This window comes from Coloeus monedula, assembly GCF_965178545.1.
Source record: "Coloeus monedula genome assembly, chromosome: 6".
In the NCBI taxonomy this organism is placed as follows: Eukaryota; Metazoa; Chordata; class Aves; order Passeriformes; family Corvidae; genus Coloeus; species Coloeus monedula.
In genome coordinates, this window is record NC_138786.1 from 54,214,493 (window position 1) to 54,234,838 (window position 20,346).

At 38.2% G+C, this 20,346-nt stretch overlaps 1 protein-coding gene across 7 annotated transcripts in view; it reads left to right on the forward strand.

Moving 5' to 3' along the window:
* Positions 1-20,346, forward strand: part of TECPR2 (tectonin beta-propeller repeat containing 2) — a 43,782-nt gene that overhangs the window by 160 nt on the left and 23,276 nt on the right. For 6 of the 7 annotated variants that reach the window (XR_014226513.1, XR_014226514.1, XR_014226515.1 and 3 more), the window contains exons 2-13: positions 4,761-5,045; positions 5,161-5,289; positions 5,711-5,842; positions 6,764-6,921; positions 8,035-8,347; positions 9,165-9,297; positions 10,601-11,032; positions 11,670-12,667; positions 14,027-14,210; positions 15,976-16,149; positions 18,278-18,458; positions 19,954-20,095. Coding sequence is in view for 3 of the 7 variants with exons in the window: in XM_082283807.1 (XP_082139933.1) it covers positions 4,812-5,045; positions 5,161-5,289; positions 5,711-5,842; positions 6,764-6,921; positions 8,035-8,347; positions 9,165-9,297; positions 10,601-11,032; positions 11,670-12,667; positions 14,027-14,210; positions 15,976-16,149; positions 18,278-18,458; positions 19,954-20,095 (3,210 nt within the window). In the remaining 4 variants the exon portion in view is untranslated. Of the gene's footprint in view, positions 1-3,848; positions 3,951-4,760; positions 5,046-5,160; positions 5,290-5,710; positions 5,843-6,763; positions 6,922-8,034; positions 8,348-9,164; positions 9,298-10,600; positions 11,033-11,669; positions 12,668-14,026; positions 14,211-15,975; positions 16,150-18,277; positions 18,459-19,953; positions 20,096-20,346 lie in introns of those variants that run through there. The other variant, XM_082283808.1, reaches the window with a different exon arrangement.

A 20,346-nucleotide genomic window follows, 5' to 3' on the forward strand; every position in this document is an offset into this window, starting at 1 on the left:
CCCGCTCCCCTCCCTGGGCTCCGCAAGCGGGGCCTGCTGCGGGCGCCTGTTGCGGGCGTTGCTCCCGGGGCGCGGGCAGCGCTCGGTGAGGGGGCTCGGGGCGTGCTCCGGAGGGGGCTCGGCGGCTGTTACCGCCCGCGGAGCGGCTGGAGGGGCTGCGTCGCCCTCCCCTTGCCAGGGCTCTCGTCTGGGCGGTAAATCCGGCATAAGCCGAGGTAAAGCCAGCGGGAAGGCGAGGCAGCCCCGCGGGTGTCCGGCCGGGAGCCACTGGCTCTGTCCTTCTCTGGCAGGGGCTGCAGCGAGAAGGCACCTGTTGGGAAGGAATGATTTGGAACATCTGAATATGTTACAATAGAATATGTATAAGAAATACATTTGAGGAAGGGAAGTTAAGACAAGGGGGAATGGCTTCAAACTGAAAGAAGGGGAGGTTTGTGTTAGATATTAGGAATAAATTCTTCACTGTGAGAGTAGTGAGGTGCTGAAACAGGTGTTGCCCAGAGAAGCAGTGGATACTCCATCCTTGAAAGTGTTCAAGGAGAGCTTGGATGGGGCTCAGAGCAATCTGGTCTAGTGGAAAGTGCCTCTGCCCATGGCAGGAGGATTGGAACTACCTGATTTTTAGGGTCCCCTCCAACCCAAACCATCCCAGGATCCTGTGACGGTTTCGTAGGGTGTCACAAGACCATCAGCATGAATACAGCTGAGTTTTCCCATCCCTATAAGGATGTGCAGCGACTGTGGGTTCTCCTTTTCTTACCCTTTCTGATGTCACACAGAAAAGAAACAAACCTCGTTTGAGCCAAAAATGCAACATTTCATGAGTTGTGTAAAGCCAAGTGTCCGTTAATCAGGTAACCATGACCTGTGCGCCAGCTGGTCATTTGCCTGTGTGCAGGACACATGAAAGCAGAGCTCCTTTGGCAGGGTATGTGTTTGTGGTCTTTGCTCTGCTTGGCAGCATTCTGCTGTGAAAAGCTTTGGAGATGTGACAGTGGGGTAGCCGGCTCTGGGACTAAATGTGTGAGAAGTATTAGAAAAGAAAACCGCTTTCCTTTTTAGTTGGCAGGATCTAGCTGAGAACAGAGACTGTTGTGTGTAGCTGTGGTCATAGGGGAGTTTGTCTGTGCTCTGAAGAACTTACATTTAAGTTTTAATGTCAAAGATTTAAAAAAAAAAAATGGAGCTGTTGTCCATCTTCTACAAACAGGACCCTTGGGCTTAGAGAAATGCAGTGACAGCTTTAGCTTCCTGCAGTCTCTCTGTGGGTATCCTGGCAGTGAACCTTTAACTACTGCCTGTCAGCTGAACTACAGGATTATCTCTCACTTTAGTTGCCTCCGTTAGGCAGCATTGAGCCTTATTCCTGGTTCTAAGACCAGAAAAAAAAATTTAAAAAGCTGTTTTTCAAAACATAGCCTTGAATGTAGTATTTAAGAACTTGTGAAGTCTGAGAGTTTAGAAGGAAGGAGTCTGTCTGGTGATTGTTTTTGGTGTGCTGTTTTTCTCTACTTTATCTCTGCTGCAGGACAGCTGCTTAGCACAAGCTGATTTGCCCTATATGACTGTTATGTACTTCAGCATAACTGTGGCCAATGCAGACTGAACAAATGCATCCAGTCCCAAAATCTGCTTAGAAAATAGATTATATCCACTGTTTGCCTTTGATTAATGAGGTAGGAAAACCAGATAACAATTAATCCTGAAGCTGTTACAGACTACATGTGATACATAACTGTCATTAGAGGGATATTGAAGATTTTAGGCTCAAAAGCAGAGAATTGGGGCATTTATGCAGATGTTTTGAATGTATAGGCCACATTGGAGATATTCTAGTCCCTTACACATTTGGTTAGTGTAGATAAAATTACTTAGTTAGTAGTATTTATAATAAAATTATGATTTTGAGCTTTCACTTATATGTTTTTACACAAGCAGTACAAGCATTGTGTTAAAGCACTCAAGATGAAACTAATTTGTATACACTGTAAAGAAATTATAGTTCATTGATAAATTTTTCCTTTTTTTTTGATTGTACAGGGTGAATGGGTTATAGAGAACAAAATCTTAATTTGTTTTATTGACTACTTTGCCATCAGAGATTGTATTTAAATGTTACAAAGAGTGAGAACCCTTACCTAACAGCAGAGTTTTTTAACTTAGTATGTGACAAGAAATAATTCCTCCCATGGTTTTTTTTGTGAGTGGGAAGAAAAAACCATATAAAATTCTACTTTTTTGTCTTTTTTTAAATTAAATGTATGCTTCCAAAATATGTATCAGGTTGCAGATAGGGTCATTGTAGAGGAAAGAGGAAAAGTCTTTTTCTGGATAATACAAATTAGCATATTTCCATAGTTGGTAATTAGTTACTATATTTTAATGTTTTAGTTGAGCTGGGGGAATAAGTGATGGAAACTAAGAAAGAGGATGAATTCGGAGGGCTTGGAAGGTCCTCTAGTAACTGAGGAGTGTGAGATGGTTCTAGCTACAAGAGCAGCTTTGAATGCTGGCAGATGTAAATTGCAAGAGTCACAAAGGGGACTTAAAAACCAAAATATGTGAAATTCATGAGGCAGTAGCTGGATAGTGGTAGAAGTTGAGGTTAGATAGAGGAAGATTTGTACATATGAGACTCAGGACAAAGACTGGATTTTGTTTTATTAAAGAAAAGAAAAAAGACCATTGACTAGTAAAATTACTAAGATGGCAAAGCAGCACATTTAGAACAGCAAACTAGACTAGCAGTGGATTCTTTTTATATTTAGTTGACTGTAGGTAGAAAGTAGTAAATGCTGAAGGAAGGGGTAGGAGACTTAAAATACAGGATAGGAAATAGATGGTTTGTGAAAATATTGTGAAAATGTCATGATGCACTGAGGTTATCTGTTAACTTAGTAAACATCTCTGAAACTAACTCTTCATTCAAAAATAGTTTGGACGTGTGTCAGCTGGCCTTTTTGCTATTTCATGAGACACATGTCATGACAGGTTGTAAGCATTGGAGGAGAGTGGAGTTCATTTCTAAGCTCTAGCAAGCAGTAAAATTTATCACAATTAGGAACATCTAACACCGGGTTCTAGCATAGTTACTGAAAGCTTTTGTAACAGATAAAATATAAGCCAAATAACCAGTCTTTATTCCTATGGTGTTGGCTATGACATGCATGGGCAATGTCATGCATACAGGCCCTTTGGATTTAGTGGAATTGTATGTTTACAGCAAGTGTTGCAGGGCCCAGAGTGTGTGTGCTGAATGCTCTTGCCCAATAACTGAAGTAGTTGGAAAACTGAGATGCCAGAGCTTTTCACAGTAATGGAGATACAAAACTAGAGCAGCTCTTTTTTTTTTTTTTTCTAATTTAGTTGATACACATTGCAAGCAATGTATGAAGCTGCCAAGCAAAAAACATTTTCCATCCTTAGAGAATTAAAAACTAGACACAATAGGACATATCACAAATTGCCGTAGGAGTACTTCACAGAATAATTGTGAGCATTTAGAAGCATTTCTAACTTCAACTGGCAGATTTCTGTTTTTTGTTTCTGTAAGGCAGTTCTAACTCTGCTGAACCTGAAGAAAATCTTCAGTGTTAAGATCTTAAACAACCACAGAAAACTTTGCTGTCTACAGAAATCCAAAATTCTTGTCTTAGAAAACTGCAAGTATTTTTGGTAGACTCTATACCATTCTGTTAATCGGACTTGCTCATGGCAAAATAAAATTTAAGAAGTAAAAGCTGCTTTGCTTTTCCATGTTTCAAAGTCACCCATGAGAAGCAGCATCTAGTGCTGCAAAATGTTTTGTCATGGTTGTACTGATGAGAAAAATTACTGGGTTTAATTAAATTTTTTGAATATTTTTACATTCCTCATGGTCAGCTTTTTCTGAAGGTGCCAGTATGTTGTTGCTGTGATGAGCTCTGACTACATTGTTTTTCTTGGAGAAGGTAAACAGATTCTTTGTTTCTGTTATTCTTAGATATTGCCCACTAAGTATATTTACAGTATTGCTCACAAGCATGAAATTATTTTCTTATCCATAAAAGGAAAGCTGGACATATGGTACTTTTTTCCTGTTTGCTCCTTATCTTTCTAAATTCAGTTGCTACATGAATATTTTCCTGTGTCTGTCAAAATAGGAGTTCTTTCATTTTTACTTTCTCCATTTCTTCCTGCATTATTCTAATTTTTTGGTTGTTATTTGAATGTATAGCAGACGTAGCTCTAGCTGAACTGTTTCTCAGCTGTGTTTTTTCTTGGGCTGTGGGGCATTAAGGAGTGGAGCACAAATACTGGTTTGTTGCTTTGATCTTACAGCACTGTCTGATAACAGTGAATATTCCGTGCTCTTGGGCACTGGTTGGATTGTGGGTTGAGATTGCAGAAAGATGAAGAAATATATCACATGGATTGTTCAGTGTCAGAGGCCTTATGGTTTTTTCACTAGAGAGATGAGAAATACTGCATTTGAACTCATCTTTGACAAGCTTACTGCTGCAAGAAAAAGTGGTTATCCCATATTTAATGGTTACCATACATCCTTATATGTTAGCTGAACCTAAGGAATAGACTTTTTGGTAAGGAAAAGTTTCTTCTAAGAATAGGTTACATTCACTACAAGAGTTTAACTTGCTTTTTCTTTATGAAAAGCAAAAACTGAATATTTTTTCTTATTTTTTTACTAAATTGTGGCTTTCTGTTAACCTTTTATTCTCTCCACGCAAGTTAATGACATGTCTTTTGCTTTTGTCTTTCAGATTTCCTTATGTGGTCCTGTAGATGTGTTTATTTCAGCCTTAAAATTGCTGATGCAAATCCTTGCTATGGCATCTGTGGCTTCACCAGTTATATTTAAGGAATTTTGTCCCTTGTATTATCTCCTCAATGCCATTCCTACAAAGATCCAGAAGGGCTTTCGCTCTATTGTGGTTTACCTCACAGCACTTGATACCAATGGAGACTACATTGCTGTGGGGAGCAGCATTGGAATGCTTTATCTCTACTGCAGACATTTAAACCAGATGAAAAAATATAATTTTGAGGTAAATACTAACTTTTACTGTTGTCTGTTCCAATGAAGCTGAGTTGCTCAGAATTGAGCTCTCCTGTTGGTGTCTCATTAACATTCTGAGTTCTTTGTATGGTTTGTTTCAACAGGGGAGGTGTGAATCTATAACTTTTGTAAAGCTGTTGAGTTGTTTTGATGATCTGGTTGCTGTTGGTACAGCCTCAGGTCGGGTTGCAGTTTTTCAGCTTGTGTCTTCATTACCTGGAAGGAACAAACAGGTAAATCTTTGCATTTGGCTAAACTTCTGTGAGGTTTAGGATGGCCAATCCTGGTAGAGTGGTACTGTGATTCTTTATAAGAGTGAAACCCAGCAAGTGAAACCAAGCAATCAAATAGCTGTGAATATGTCTTAGGCTTCATATGTTAAACTTATAAAACAATAATATTAAAGCATGCTTTGTGTTACAAAAGATGTATTTAATCAAATATGCTTCTGAGAGATTTCTCGTGTGTAATAGTTGGCTGATCTCTTTGGCGGGGGGGTGGATTGTTATGGGGTTTTTGAGCTAAGTAAACTTCAGAAGGACCTGCGCTTTTGTTCTTGATCTCCAGTCAAACCAGTCAGGAGTCACTGAATAGGCTTTGTGCATCCATTTTCTCTTCAGCTCATTCTTGTATTGCTTTGTTACTGTTTCACAGCTTCGCAGATTTGACGTTGCTGGCATCCACAAAAGTAGCATTACAGCTTTAGCTTGGAGTCCCAATGGAATGAAATTATTCTCTGGAGATGACAAAGGAAAGATTGTCTACTCTGCACTAGACCTAGACCAGGTGAGCGTCTGTTATAGGGATCTTAATTCACATTTGCGCTTTCTGAAAGAATGCTTGTGTGTTTAAATTTTTAGCAGTTACTTAATTGCTCAGTGTTAAGCGTTTAGTTGGATGGCTTTATTGGTATGTGTACACTTGGCCAAGTGTGTGCACACCCAGCAAGGCAACCATGGGATTTCCTTCACAGCTGCCTTACCTTTTTTAAAAAGTAATACATTTTAAAAGAAGTAGTGATTCTTCTCATTTTTCATGAACTAACTATCAAATCTTTCTTCAGATTTCTGCCAGTACTTTCTCTTTTGTTTGGAAGGAGTACTTTTGACTGATGTGGCTCTATTGATGAAGTACTTCTTCCAGAATTGTTCAGCGTCTCAGTCGAGAGTGTAGAATGAAAGTAACATTTGGTTGCTGCTGGCTCACTAGCATGTTACTAGTAAATGGAATTTTTCTTACATCTTGTTAGTTAATACAGACCTGAGATGTCAACAAAATGAATGTTAACTTGAATATCTATATGGAAGAAAAGTTTAAACAACATCTGTCCTGATGTATCTGTGACCATCCTTCCGTTTGGTTTGACAGAAATCACCAAAAGTAATGATTGCCTCAGTGTGTGTATGACCTGGCAGTGGGGAAGAAGGAAGAAAATGTGTCCTAAAGTTTCTGTTGATTTCAAGAAAAATGTATGCACTAATATTGCAAGAGAAACTACATTTCATATTGTGTCACACACAATCGAACTCCCCTCTTGCCTATGTAAATTAAGTCCATATTCATTAAGTGAATTGTATGCAACAGGAGTTCAAAAGCTTTTTTTGTTGTTTGTTTTCTCTTGGGCTTATAAATTTCTTTGAAGTGTTAGTTACTACCTTGTATTTTTAGGAGGGTTTGACTCTTGTGAATTGTGTGTATCTTTGAAAGGGTCTTTGCAACTCCAGCCTTGTATTGGAAGAGCCATCTTCAATTGTCCAGTTGGATTACAACCAGAAGGTGCTGCTTGTCTCTACTTTACAGCGGACTCTGCTTTTTTACACAGAAGAGAAATCCGTGAACCAAGTTGGAACACAGCCCAGAAAAAAGTAACCCTCGTAAAATCCTGATGCAGGCTCATCTATTAATTCTAGCATTTCAAAGTGAATTACAGACAGAGTGATCTAGGCAGTGAAATTAATACAACACAGCAGTTTGCTCATAAAAAGCTAGTTACAATAGCTATGGGTGATTGAACATGAAATGACAACTACACCTGTTTAGAAAGTATGTGGTTGCAAGTATGTCACAATCGTATTTTCAAGGCACTATTAGGCAAAAATATTTAAGATATTTTCTCATTGTTCAAACTGAAATCACTGCCAAACTTCCTCTGCAGTCCCTCTCTGTTTACTGTGACTTGGAGTGAGCAAGCATTGTTACAAGTCTGTCTAATGGGTGATGTAATATTTGATGCAAAAGGCGAGTCAGCATCCTCATTTTTCTTATACACTGAAGTGAATTAATAGGGAGAATGTATAGTAAGCACTTACGTTTCAGTTGAAGACTAGGAACCTCTTGTGTGGCTTTGACATCTTCTCTTACATAATCTCTCTTGGGTAAGGAAGGGGGAACCTGGTCATAGAGCAGCATGACTGACTCTATCTCTAAGCAGAGGAAATTTACACTTGAGAGAGGGTTTATGGTGTATCTTTCAGGGATATGAATAGTAAGAGGAGTACCAAGGGCCATCTTATAGGCAAAGGGTGTTCTTGGGTGATAGTAGTGGTGTTTCCATGTACGAGTAATGAAGGGTTTAACAGCTGAGGTCTGTTCTGTGCTTCTTGCAAGTAAAGGCTGTCAGTTTCTTTGCATTAGTTTGTAGTGTTTTGCTTGTTTTTTATTAATTCTGGGAGAAGGAAGAGTGCATAGTAGGATCTTTTTGAGATGGACAGAGGGGCATTAAGGCTATGAAGCTTATTAGGAAGAGTCATTTGACTTGCTTAATTGATGTCGTGTCTGACATCCAAAGCTGAGTGAAAACTTGTTATTTGGAATTACTGCTCTTGTCTTACTGTAACTCAATTTGTTCTTCAGACATTTGACTGACTATTTTAATCAAAGATTTTGATAATTTGTGTTTGTAAATTTGTGCCATTAGTTTTAAAAATTGTTTCTGAGTTGAGTATATAGCTTTTAAGATAAATTCTTTTGCATTTTAGCACTGGCAAATTTGGAGCATGTTTTATACCTGGCCTGTGTAAACAGAGTGACCTGACATTATTTGCTGCGCGACCTGGGCTTCGTCTGTGGAAGTCCGATGTTCATGGGACTGTTCAGGCCACATTCATATTGAAAGATGTATTTGCTGGAGGAATAAAAACTTTTGAACTGTATCCTCGTTTGGAACCACCTGACAGAGGAAGTTACAGCTCTCCAGAGAAACACCTTGGGCTTGTGTCATGCTTTTTCCAAGAAGGATGGGTGCTGACTTGGAACGAATACAGCGTCTATTTACTAGACACTGTGAACCAGGTAGATAAATCTTGTGGCTGCATATTTTGTTTCTTCCATGTTTTTGTTCACACTATGCCATGAGACTCTGTTTTGGTTATCCCATTATACATCTGCAATTTACATCCATGTTTAAAATGAACATAAAAGAATATTTATTGTCTCCCTCCTCAAGTTGTCATTGCAATGATATACTCACCAACTGGCTCAGTATGTTGTTTATGAAAATTACATATATTTAAAGCTTTCAGTTGAGGTCTTAACATCATAATCAATTTTGATGCTTAATGAAGCATACAGAAACCTAAAATCCAGGAGTTCATGCAAAAAGATATTTTTAGGCCTATAAAATGAGCCTGGAAGTATTTATTCTTTCCCTTCTACTACTGTTGGTGTCTGGAAAAAAAATAAGTAATATCTTTTATTTGGTATACAGTGTAGTGTTAGCTATTTCATTGTCTTAAAAATGCATATGCAAGTGGATACAAGTTAATATATTTTTGTCTAAATGATATTAAACATTTGTACTGTGGCACTCTTCTGCCACCAAATTGTATATTGCTCAACTTGGTATATTTAGTTGCCTTTAGTTGGACAAAGAATAGATCTGTGGAATTTAGATTAGTATAAAAACGGAGCTGCATCATGATTAAAGGGTTCTTTCCTGTTTCTTTTTTTCATTTGCCTTTTTTTTTTTTTTTGATAGGATAAAAATCTTTATCCTGTAACTGCTTATGTTGATTAAAATCCAGCAAATGCTTTTGTTAAGAGTACCATGTTGTGCAAACAGTATGTTAATCTGTTGCCAATTATTTCTTTCTCTGTTGACTCTTCATAGGCTTTGATTGGTGGCTTGGAAGGATACGGTGATATTGTGTCTGTGTCCTGTACCAACAATGAGATTTTTCTGTTAAAAGGAGATAGAGACATAATAAGAATTTCAAATAGACCCGAAGGACTGTCATCAATAGGTTTGTATAGATTAGTAGGTTTAATATGTAGAAATCAGTAAGTTTAGTATGTATAAATTAGTGTGTACCTCATGGAACATGGTGCCTATCATACTTTTTTAATATAAAAACCCCTCAAACCAACAAAACCGAAACCAAATCCCACACAAAACTCTTCAGATTATTGCAAAAACCTGCCAGGTCCTGTAGAGTTACTCATCTGTTTTGATAGGTTATATTTAGAGATTTGGTCTATCTGCTTATCTGAGCTTCTCTTTTGGCTGCAGTGAGAATGGGGGCATTAAGAAATTAAATATGGTTGCCCTTTTTGAGAGTGGATCAGCATGAACCTAATGAGGCATCTCTAATCTGTGCATTTGAGAGCTCATTCTGAACCATGATGCTGAAGCAGTCTGGATTCCTGATCATGGTTATCCCTTTAGGATCAGTCTCAATAGCTGAGTATGTTGATTTTGTGCCGCCTGTCACCAGCCACATTCCAGGTGAAATCTCAGCCTTCCTTGCAATGAAAAAGAAAGAATTGGCAAATAAATCCAAAGAATGCTCACTAAAATTCCAGAAATAATTTGACTGTTGAATATCTGTTGCCATCTGAGTTAAGCATTTATGTTACTAAAACTCTCTAAAGGGTCTACTAATGCATTTAAATACTCCATCTTAGCTTTGTATTAACAAAATACTAGTAAATATGCTATGAAGTCTCATTGAATGCTGGAGATCTTGCTTGTCATTACATATTGGCAATAGCTTTAGTCATTTAGGCAGTTCTTTACTCACAAACGACTAGAGGCTGTTTATTATTTTAATCTCAACTTTCATGTATAGTTTTAAAGGAGCCTTTAGAAGTGTAAATCACCACAGCAATTTATCTGGTAATTTTTCTTGATTTTTTTTCTTAGCTACTGAATGTTTGAATGAAGAAGTTAAAGGTATAGGATGGCACTTCAGTGTATGATACAGTTGGGTCTTCCAAGCTGCAGACCTGTACTGTTCTTTATACATAAACATAAATTCAGAATTTTGCTTTTAGAAGCTTGATACAGGGTTTAGGGGGGAAGTGCTTTCATACAGATTAATTTTCAGGAAGTTTATAGTGTGTGTGTGTGCAAATATTTATTTTTAAATGCTGTGAGCTTAGAAATTTTTTTTTTTTTGCATATATACTCTTTTCTTTCAATACTCTCCAAGCATTATGCCCCTACTAACTTGATGCTAGTACTTACACTTGAAATAGTATTTATACTTCTATTTTTCTTTTGGACAGTTTCAGATGTGAATTCAAAATTGTCAAATCTTTTAACAGATACAAGTCCTAAATTGCTGACCCCATCATCAGTCGTTTCATCTGTATCATCCAGCCCTTCAGTAGAAACAGAAAGAAAAATGGTTACTTCCCCTTCAGTTACTGGTAATAAAAATGACACTTCTTCTTTAGTGAAAGATGATCTGGAAACTCCAATGCTATCAGAGAAAAGTTTTGATAGAGTGGGAGACTTGAGCAGTGAAACCAGAAAAAGAGGCTGCTCTGTAGTAAGTGAATCACGGAGCAGGAGCAGCTCTGTGAACTCTGTGGACAGTGGCTCAAGCTTTATGATATGTGCAGACCAACTTCCAGAAGCTCAGAGAGAAGGCCAACTTTCTTCACAACGGTTCAGCACCATCAGCTCTGAAGATTTTGATCAAGAACTCATTGTAAAGCCAATTAAGGTGAAAAAGAAAAAAAAGAAGAAACAGGGTAGGTCTAGCAGAACTTTCCCAGCCATGCTCGTTGTTGGAGCATGTTACATGAAAGAGTCTGTGTTTGGCAGGCTTCATTTATATTGTGGTGGTGTGCTTCTGAAATGATTGTGGTGGTGTGCTTCTGAAATGATTGAGGGGTTGTGGTGGGCCATTTCTGTTTAAGACTAAAATCTCCTTTAAAAGTGATTAATTCATGAAGGCTTTTTAGATCTGTTTGTGGTTTTTTACTTTTAACTTTTGTTATGCTTTATGTAAACATGCTTCAAGTTCTAATGTATTCGTTAATGGAAGCATACAGTGGACTCTGCATCCAGTTTTATGTTGGAATTGTGTAATATCTATTTATCCTATTCAGAATATTTGGCAGTGTCTTACTTAGCCATCCTTTTTAGTTTGATAAAATAGTGTGAGTACTTGATAATTTTAATTGTTTACTATATTAAGACTTTTCTTGGCTTTATATGTATCATTTATTATTAAAGTTGAAAAAAAAAATCAGTATGGTTGAAATTTAGATTTAGCTTTGTCCTTCCTCCAGTTCTAAAAATATTTTAATTTCTTACTCGGCACTGGAATTTGATAGATTTTAGTAATATTATTTTTCTCCCTTCTCTTTGTGTGTGTGGTAACAGAAAACGGGACAAGGAAAAACCACAGCTCTCTGGAAGGCACACCAATTTATGAGCGTCAGCTTTCTGGTGACAGTCCACATTCCTTGAATGCAGACTCCTTTTCCATGACTTCCAGCATAATGAGTGGCAGCATTGATCATTTGAGTACTGGATCTCCAGATCAGGAAAGCATGTTCAGTATGGAGTCCCATACGATCTTGCAAGAAGATAATGGTTCAGAAACTTTCAGTGTCCTGCAGTCTCCGGAGTCAGCAACTGTACTAATCAATGAAGAAAATGGAGATGTGGTTGATTTACAGAGACTTCCAAACAGTGACAGTGGCATGGGTACCTCAGCTATTATAGATACTTTGGCATCTGCATCTCCTCTGATATTCACAGAAGACTTGACAAGCAGTGTTGATGGTGAATGTAATGGTGGTGCGGTTTCTGCAAGCAATGAATGCTGTCCTGGAAAGCTGAGCCAAGAGGAGGAGGAGCAGGATTTTCCTACATTGTGTAAAATAGATGAAGACTTGGATAAAGTAAAGCTGCAGGATACTGAAAAATCTTCTGAAGATCCAGATCTTGCAGACCAGCTGTTCTTGGAATGCGACAGTATACTTGGTGTCCAGACATCCCTGACACCAAAGGAAAGTGATGAAATTGGTAGAGAAGATCAACAGCAGCTCTCTCTAATCCACAGCGCTTTGTCAGATCCTTCTGTGCTCCAGTTTGACATCTCTGACAATGTTCATTCAGATAACTGTTCCATTTCTGGGTGGAATTTTGAAAGTGCAATCGAAGCTAAATGTAGTACTAGCACTGCTGAAAGGGTAGCAGACACTCATGAAAGTAAGACTGAAAAATCTGCCTCTAGTGATGAGGAAGATATTTATGGACATGGATTACCATATTCATCCTCGGAGACCAGCATGCCTGAAGTTGGTGCTGTGCCTGGTGCACAGGATGTAGCCAAGATAAGCCTAGATGAAATGGTGCTCCTAAAATCTGATCAGGTATTTCTTCTCAGTTTAATTAAAAGTACCTTGAACCTTAAAAAGAAAACAGCTTTTCAAAAGAAACATTCCTGCAATTACTGTCCTTTACATCTTTAGGTGAGCAAATTTTTTTTTTTTTTGATTCAAGTACACAAGTAAAGTATAAAGCCAAACAAGAGTACGTGTTGTAACTCTTGAAAAATGTGATATATCTGACTTCAGAATGGGTGATGTGTGCTTGCAATGCAAAGAAGCTGTTCTGGCTGTATTATTCCCGGCTCGACAAAAATGCTGTTAGAAACCCATCCATTAAAAAGTGAACAGTAAAACCCAGTCACGCTCAAAGGCTGTTCCTGGTTTGGATCTCCAGCAGTCCAAGTTCTGCCTGATGCTGTTCCCAAATTCAGCTGACTTCATGGAGAATTAGTGCTAATTATCTCACATGGCTGGCTTCTGCTTAAGGATTATTTTATGTGTAAATACTCAGAATAAGGATTAGTCTTTGCCCACTAGCCAGCAGTAGTTAGTACTGTTTAAAATGTTGACAGTTTTGTTTTTCTGTTATCCCTCTTTCCTTCATCATTATTTTGTGGGTAGTCCTCATACAGACTATAGAAAAGAAGTACTGAAGTTAATTGTAAAATCTATAAAATTGCTAGAATCACTGGAACTTCTAGCAGAAGACTTAAGAAGGAAATGCAGTTCTTGTAGGCTGGGGATTTTGTTTCTTTTAGATCTGTAACAGCTTTGTATTGAGATCAAGCAAATACTCATTCATAAAGGTTGAGTTGGTGTGTCCTGTCTACTAACAGCTGCAGCCTAAAGTGCAGAAAATTTTAGTTTCAGGTTAAGGTATTCTTATACTCTGTCATGTTCAGAAAACTCCCCTGGTAATGTATGCAGTGCTTGAGTTCACCTCATGCAAGCAATTGAAATTTAAGAGAGCAGGCTGTAAACCAGATTTTTGCAAGACGTGGCTCCTGTACCATACAGAGAGTACTGGAGTTGGATATTTAGCTGTCTCTGCCCTCTAGCTGTCTTGTTCCCTTTGCTCATCACTTCCTAGACAATGAATAATTTCCTGGACTACAGGCAGACTGTACATTTTTATGTATTCCTTTGTTGGAGGTGGATGATGGGGTGGAGGGGTTTATTTTTTTGCTAAATCTGTTGTTCTAGCAGTCTCATTATGCACATACAGCCTTAGAGAACAGTGACAGATGTAGTTTTATTTTACACAAGGCAAATTTCTTCATTGATTAAAGTACTTAAGTTTAGCTTTTTTAAAATCAAAACGTGAGAGCTGCTGTTCTTACATACCCGTTTTCTTATGCAGTTTGAAGACACCTGACACTGTTCTGACTGTACAGTTTTTAGTTTGCAGAGAGCTGGATGGGATACTCTGGCCCTGGTTATGGCATCCTGAGCCTGGTTGTCTCAGAAAAATACATTTGGTGCCTGGACTACCGAGGCAGCCTGTACTGCAGTGCCCTTCCTTCAGCTGGGCTGCGCTGGCAGAAGTTTGAGGATGGAGTCCAGCAAGTGGCAGTTTCCCCCTCAGGTGGGTTGGCTTCTGCTGCACTGTCACCTTGTAAATATAGAACTTGGACAGACTTGGGCATTTTGTTTGGGTTTCTTTTTTTTTTTTTGCCTTTTTTTTTGTTGCTTTATTTTTAATATCAGTTATTTTTTAATTAGGTGAAGCTTGTCATTTTTATGAGATACAGATACAATTGAGTACATATGTAATTTCCACAAAAATTGAGTTTATTGTTTGTTTGTTTTTTTCAAATAAATTACTTGCAGAAACTTGGTTGTTTAGGGCTTGTTTCATGTAGAAGTATTGTGTTGGTTTGGGTTTCTTTTTGTTAGTTTTTTGAATAGTCACAGTTATATGACTGCATCTTCACTACCTCTGCATCCCATGTTCTAGTTTAAGTGGCTTTCTTTCTACACATTTCACGTTACATTTTGGGAGGTTTTCAACATGCATTTGCCTAATTAAAGTGACCTTCAAAAGTAGCAGTTCAGTGGTAGGCACAGAAGAGTTCCTTGTCTATACAAACCCTTGATTTTTGTTACAGAGCTATAGAAGTTCTTGGCTGTAAGGGTGGTGAGGCACTGGAACAGGTTGTGCAGAGAAACTGTGGATGCCCCATCCCTGGAAGTGTTCAAGGCCAGGCTAGATGAAGTCCTCAGCAGTCTGGTCAAGTGGGAGGTGTCCCTGTCTGTGGCAGGGGGTTGGAACTAGATGATCTTCCCCTCCCACCCAAACCATTCTGCGATTCACAATTTTAAGGCTCTTTTTCTTGTAAATGTAGAATTGGCTTTGTGTATGCGTGGGTTAGTTGATTTGATTTCTTTTTAAATACTGGAGAAAAAAACCTTTGAAGTTTCAGTACATTTGCATATGAATTTGTTCTGGATGGTTGTGAATGAGGATTATGTTGGATTAAAAATAAGGAGGTTTTGGTTATAAACTTGCGTCACTTTTGGCCTTCCAGGTTGTTCCAGGACTGGAGTGAAAATAAGAAGTTTCTCAGCCATTTTAATCTCTTTGTCTCCTGCCTTGCCACTACTTTTCTTCCCTGTCATCTCTAAAAACGTGTATCAATCTTCCTTTCTCTCTGTAGGGGAGCACTTGCTATCTGTTTTAAGAAGAAGGAAATTCTATTTGATCTGTACCTGAGCTTTGCTATAGCCAAAACAATTTAAGAGTACTTGTAGTAGGTGAGAGTGTGGGTTCATCCAGCTCAGTATCTTACCTTTAAGAGTGGTTAACAGCAGGTCCCTGCAGAAAAATGAAAGGAATGAGCATGTGTCATGTTTGCCCTTGGTAGTTTCAGGCTGCAGTTTTTGGTGGCTCAGATTGCCTGGGCAAGATGTTGTTCCTCTGCATTTGTTATCCGTCAGTTCCAGGAGTTCACCCAGCTTTTCACTGAATTTGTGGAAGTTTCTAGCATCCACAGTTAGCCATGGATGTATTCATGCAGGAGCATGTTAACCACAAAATGTCAAAATGGAATTAAATGCAACTTTGTGGAATCATTCAAAGGGAATTAATATGACAATGTACTGCTCTGGTACAAGCCAGCAGTTAAGTTTGGAGTTCCATTTGATTTTCTTTTTTTAAGCTATTATTATGTATTAAAAGTCAGTTACTGTTCTGGTCTTGCTTTTAAAAAAAAATTGTGTTTCTTAAATTTGCATTTTTGATGCTACTGGTTTGCTTTTCCTCTCCTATTAGTGTAGGTGTAGGTAGGACACATCACCTGTGACTGTTGCAGTAATTGCTGAGTGCTGTTATGTTCTTTCTTCTCATACAGGGGCTCTTCTCTGGAAGATTGAACAGAAGACTAACAAAGCTTTTGCTTGTGGAAAAGTAACTATTAAAGGAAAACGGCACTGGTATGAGGCTTTACCTCAGGCTGTATTTGTAGCTCTGAGTGATGACACCGCCTGGATTATCAGAACAAATGGAGATCTGTATCTACAAACAGGTACCTGAATTAATTGCAGGCTCTTTGAATTTTTGTGGGCTGAGATTATTAGATTTCAAGTCTGAAGAATGATCACAATTTGCTATAAACTTTGATCTGCAGCCAGGACATAAGGATACCTTTTTATCTTGAGAAACACTTGGAAACAGTTGTGAGATTTTGTGTAATTAGGAGAGTGGAAAAGCCAGTTCATGACCACTTGTTTTGTGTGTGCCAAGTGGAGTACATATAGTACAGAGGATTTATGACATGGGGAGGATGTGATATGGATGGAGATAAATGGAAAGGGACTGTAGAAAATATCAAAATAATATCCTTGCTTTGAAAGTGATATGATGCACTGAAACGACTCAGCCTTAAGTGGGCAGAATAGGGGAAAGTAGAAGCTTTGTGTTTTGAAAAGCACAGATCTCTTGAAGATATGAGTTACCACTTAATAATGAAAGGAAGGTATTCTGAGACAGAAGATCATGAAGTGCTTTGGAAGTATAGACAAATGGTATGTATTTTATGTGGTAGAGAAAGTGAAGCCATGGGGGAATGGAATGGGCTGTGGAGCGGGAATCTTTGCAGCTGCCTTCTAGATATGAATGAGGCACAAATTGGAAAAAGGGATAGTGCAGTGACAACTTTGAAGTCATGGCTTTAGTTTTAAGCCCTTCAGTGAATAGAAGAGGATGTATTTGAAGGTGTTATGCAAGCAATATTCAGGCTAAATGCAAAGAGCTAGGATGAAGGATGGCAGTACTAGTTTTAGAATTAAGGGAGAAAAGTGTCAAGGATTCTCAGGCATATGGGGCTTGCACAGGGAGCTGAGTTACTAAGGAAAAATTGCCAATAACATGATGAAGGAATTACTGGTGAATGAAGAGGAGGACTGGGTTAAGGGGAAGCTGTGTAAGACGTGCTGAAACAGGACAGCATCTCTGAGTGGCTGTCAAAATTTAATTTTGGCACTCTCATAATTTGTCTTTTAGATTTAGTTACTGTAGCACAATACAAAAATTACTTGTGATTAAGAAAACTGTTTTAAGTACACATCACTGTTTCAAAGACACGCTATTAAAATTTTTTTTTTTAGTTAAGTGTAGTAGTTCCAGAAAAATGAAGTGGCCTGCCCATGGTCACATGCATATCGCCAACAGGCATGGATAGTGGTGATGGAGAGTGAACTTTGGATAGTAATCATACAGGGCTCTGTGGAGGTTTGAATCAATGTTTTTCTTCCCTTTGAGAGACTGGTTTGATTACATCAGCTTACATTCTGCTGTTCTTAGGCTTCCAAATTTGTCTTTTGATGCAAAAAATAAGTTCTCAGTATATTCTGTCTTCCTAATGTGAGGCAACCAGTGAAAATTGTTTCTCCAGGACCTTTTCATTCCCTCCACTGTCTTGTGAAACATTTATAACAAAAGTGTGTGCTCAGAGGTTTAGAAATGAGCATTCTTGTTAGTCTAGAATATCATACATATGAGTCTTTTCATACTGGCTTTGGCAGCATGAGAAGATGAAACAAAAGCTGTGTCTCCTGAGGTGTTTCCCATGTAGTTTCACATGTGTAAATCAAGCTTCAGTGTAATTGTAAAGAAGACATGTTCCTGTAAATTAGATGTAGAAATGTGTGCAAGCTGCCTGTAAATCTACGAGAACCTCTCTGCTCCTTTCACTACTACACACTGTGGCATGCTCTTTTGTAATTGCTCTGCTGTCAGTATTCAGATCAGGTTGCTTCCCTCCCTGGCATGTTTTGGGAAAAAGTTCTTCCATTACTGGCTTTTTTTTTTTATGCTTCTGTCAGCTCTAATAGAGGTTTTATAAATGGAGATTCCTGATGCTGACACTAGAGGGAGAAAAGGAACAGAAATGACAGGACTGGATGTGCGCTGTGCAGGATGTTTAAGGATATACAGTGTCTTATTTTTTAAAATGTAAACTCAGCTATATTAGAGGAAATTATTAATATTTTATAGAAAGACCAGTCACTCATGGAAATTATGATCAAATGACAGATGTTAGCATGTCAAGGAGATTCCCTTCTGCATTTTCTTTCACTGAGTTGCTTTATCTCTTTCCTTTTTGTTGCAAAAAGCCAAAGTTTGTAAAGCAATCCTCATTTTCTGATTTCTAGGCCTGAGTGTGGATCGTCCTTGTGCCCGAGCAGTAAAGGTTGACTGCCCTTATCCACTGTCACAGGTCACATCCAGAAATAATGTGGTGTGGGCTCTCAGCGAGCAGCGGGCCCTGCTGTACCGGGAGGGAGTGCGCAGCTTCTGTCCTGAAGGAGAGCAGTGGAAGAGTGATATTGTCAGGTAATAACACTAGTGGGACATTCTGGGCATAGGAATGACACAAATAACTGTGCTGGAACTCCTTGATGTTTGAAAAAGTGTTACCTGAACTCGTGTGTATATATCCCTCTGTGTGTGTATATATAGCTGTTTTAGCTATCTGTCTGTATGTCTATCTGTCCTTCCTTCCTTTTGTTTTTGTCCAGACATATTCAGAGTAACTGCTGTTTTTCTGTCAGGTGAATGACTGCTGTGTAATGAAAGGAATTGTCATAAACAGAAGCGAGTTTAAAGAGTGAGAACAATTAAAAAAAAAAATCTTTATAACGCCTGTCAATGTGACTTTTTTATTAAATATTGCTTCTTTAATCTGTGCCATAATGAGGGTTTTTTTTGAGGTTTTGTTGTTTTTTGGGGCTTTTTTCTTTTTTTCTTCTGAGATTAAATCTGTGCATTTTCTTGGTCATCCACACAGCTGGATAACACTTCTGCACTCCTCAGCCACAGCTTTTTATAAATATTTTGTGTAGTTGGTATTTAGCTTTGTAGTTGATCCTAGGCTCATGGTAGTTCCTTTGTGATAAAGTTAAAAGCACTGAGTCTCTACTGCTGGCTTTGAGAATGTAGAATATAGTGTCTCTTGTGACATCAGCCTGAAGCAAGTTTAGGAAGAAATTCAAGTCTTGTCTTCAGGTGATTTTGTCTACTGCATATCCTATTGTGAAACCTTAACTTGTGCTACCTCCCAGCCTGGTATTTGGCTCTTGAACAGTCTAAGAAACTACTGTGTCTTTGTTCAAATGTGAAATTTGCATGTACTTTAATGAGTTTGTTTAATGAAAATACCTGCTTGACCTACACCTTAGGTACATTTCATGTTCTTGGGCTTTGGGTTAAAATTGCAGAAAGCAGTCACTATTTGTTCTTAAATTGTCAAGAAAGGTTATCTGAAAGAGCTAGCATTGTTTGCTGCCTTTTCAGTGTCTGATACGATCACCTCACCCTGTTGACTTTCTGAGCTTGAAAATCGTTTACTTATGCAGGAAACTTACAGTCCTGGATTCAGCATTTATCTTTGTCACATAGTTAGGTTGAGTTTTCTGTTTGTGGTCCCTGAACTGCAGGTATTGTTCTCGGAACAGGTCAAGGAAGTTGAGGAGATACATTTATGAGGCTATTTTATCAAAAACTTAAAGAACACAGCTCTTGATTGCTTATTTTACTGAACAAAATAGGGTTTGTTTAGTTTTATTGTTATGAATCCAAATTTCAAATCTTGAGTGATCTTTGAAGGACTTACGGTTTTTTGGTCGTTGTTGTTGTTGAATGTTTTTTACTTAAACAAATAAAATATAAAGTACTGAATAACTGAAAATTTGATATCAAATGTGTTTTTTAGCTTGGCTACACTGAGTTCAACCATGTTAAACTACTAGCATTATAATAGCTTTTTTAAAATACCATCAAGATAAATTTGAAGTAAGGTTTTAACATTTTTACTTGTTTGCATTTCCAGTGAAATGCAAGCTTTGGAACCAGTGTGCATAACCCTTGGAGATCAGCAGACATTATGGGCTCTGGATATCCATGGCAATCTCTGGTTCAGGACTGGTATAGTTTCAAAGAAACCACAAGGAGATGATAATCATTGGTGGCAAGTAGGCATTTTTTTATTTTACTTTCAGTTTAGTTTTTTACCTTGGGTTTGTTATTTGTGTTATTTTCCCCACAAGATTCTAAAAATAAATTCAATTAATCGCTTGATATTTTATAGCACTCCTTATCGTGTATATTAAAACTTCAGTGTGGCTATGGCTGAAATCCCTTTTTGGGTCTGCTTTAAAGAGGGGAGGAAAAAACATCCTATGGTCATCCAGAGCAGCATTGCAGAAGCTTTCAAGAGCACAAG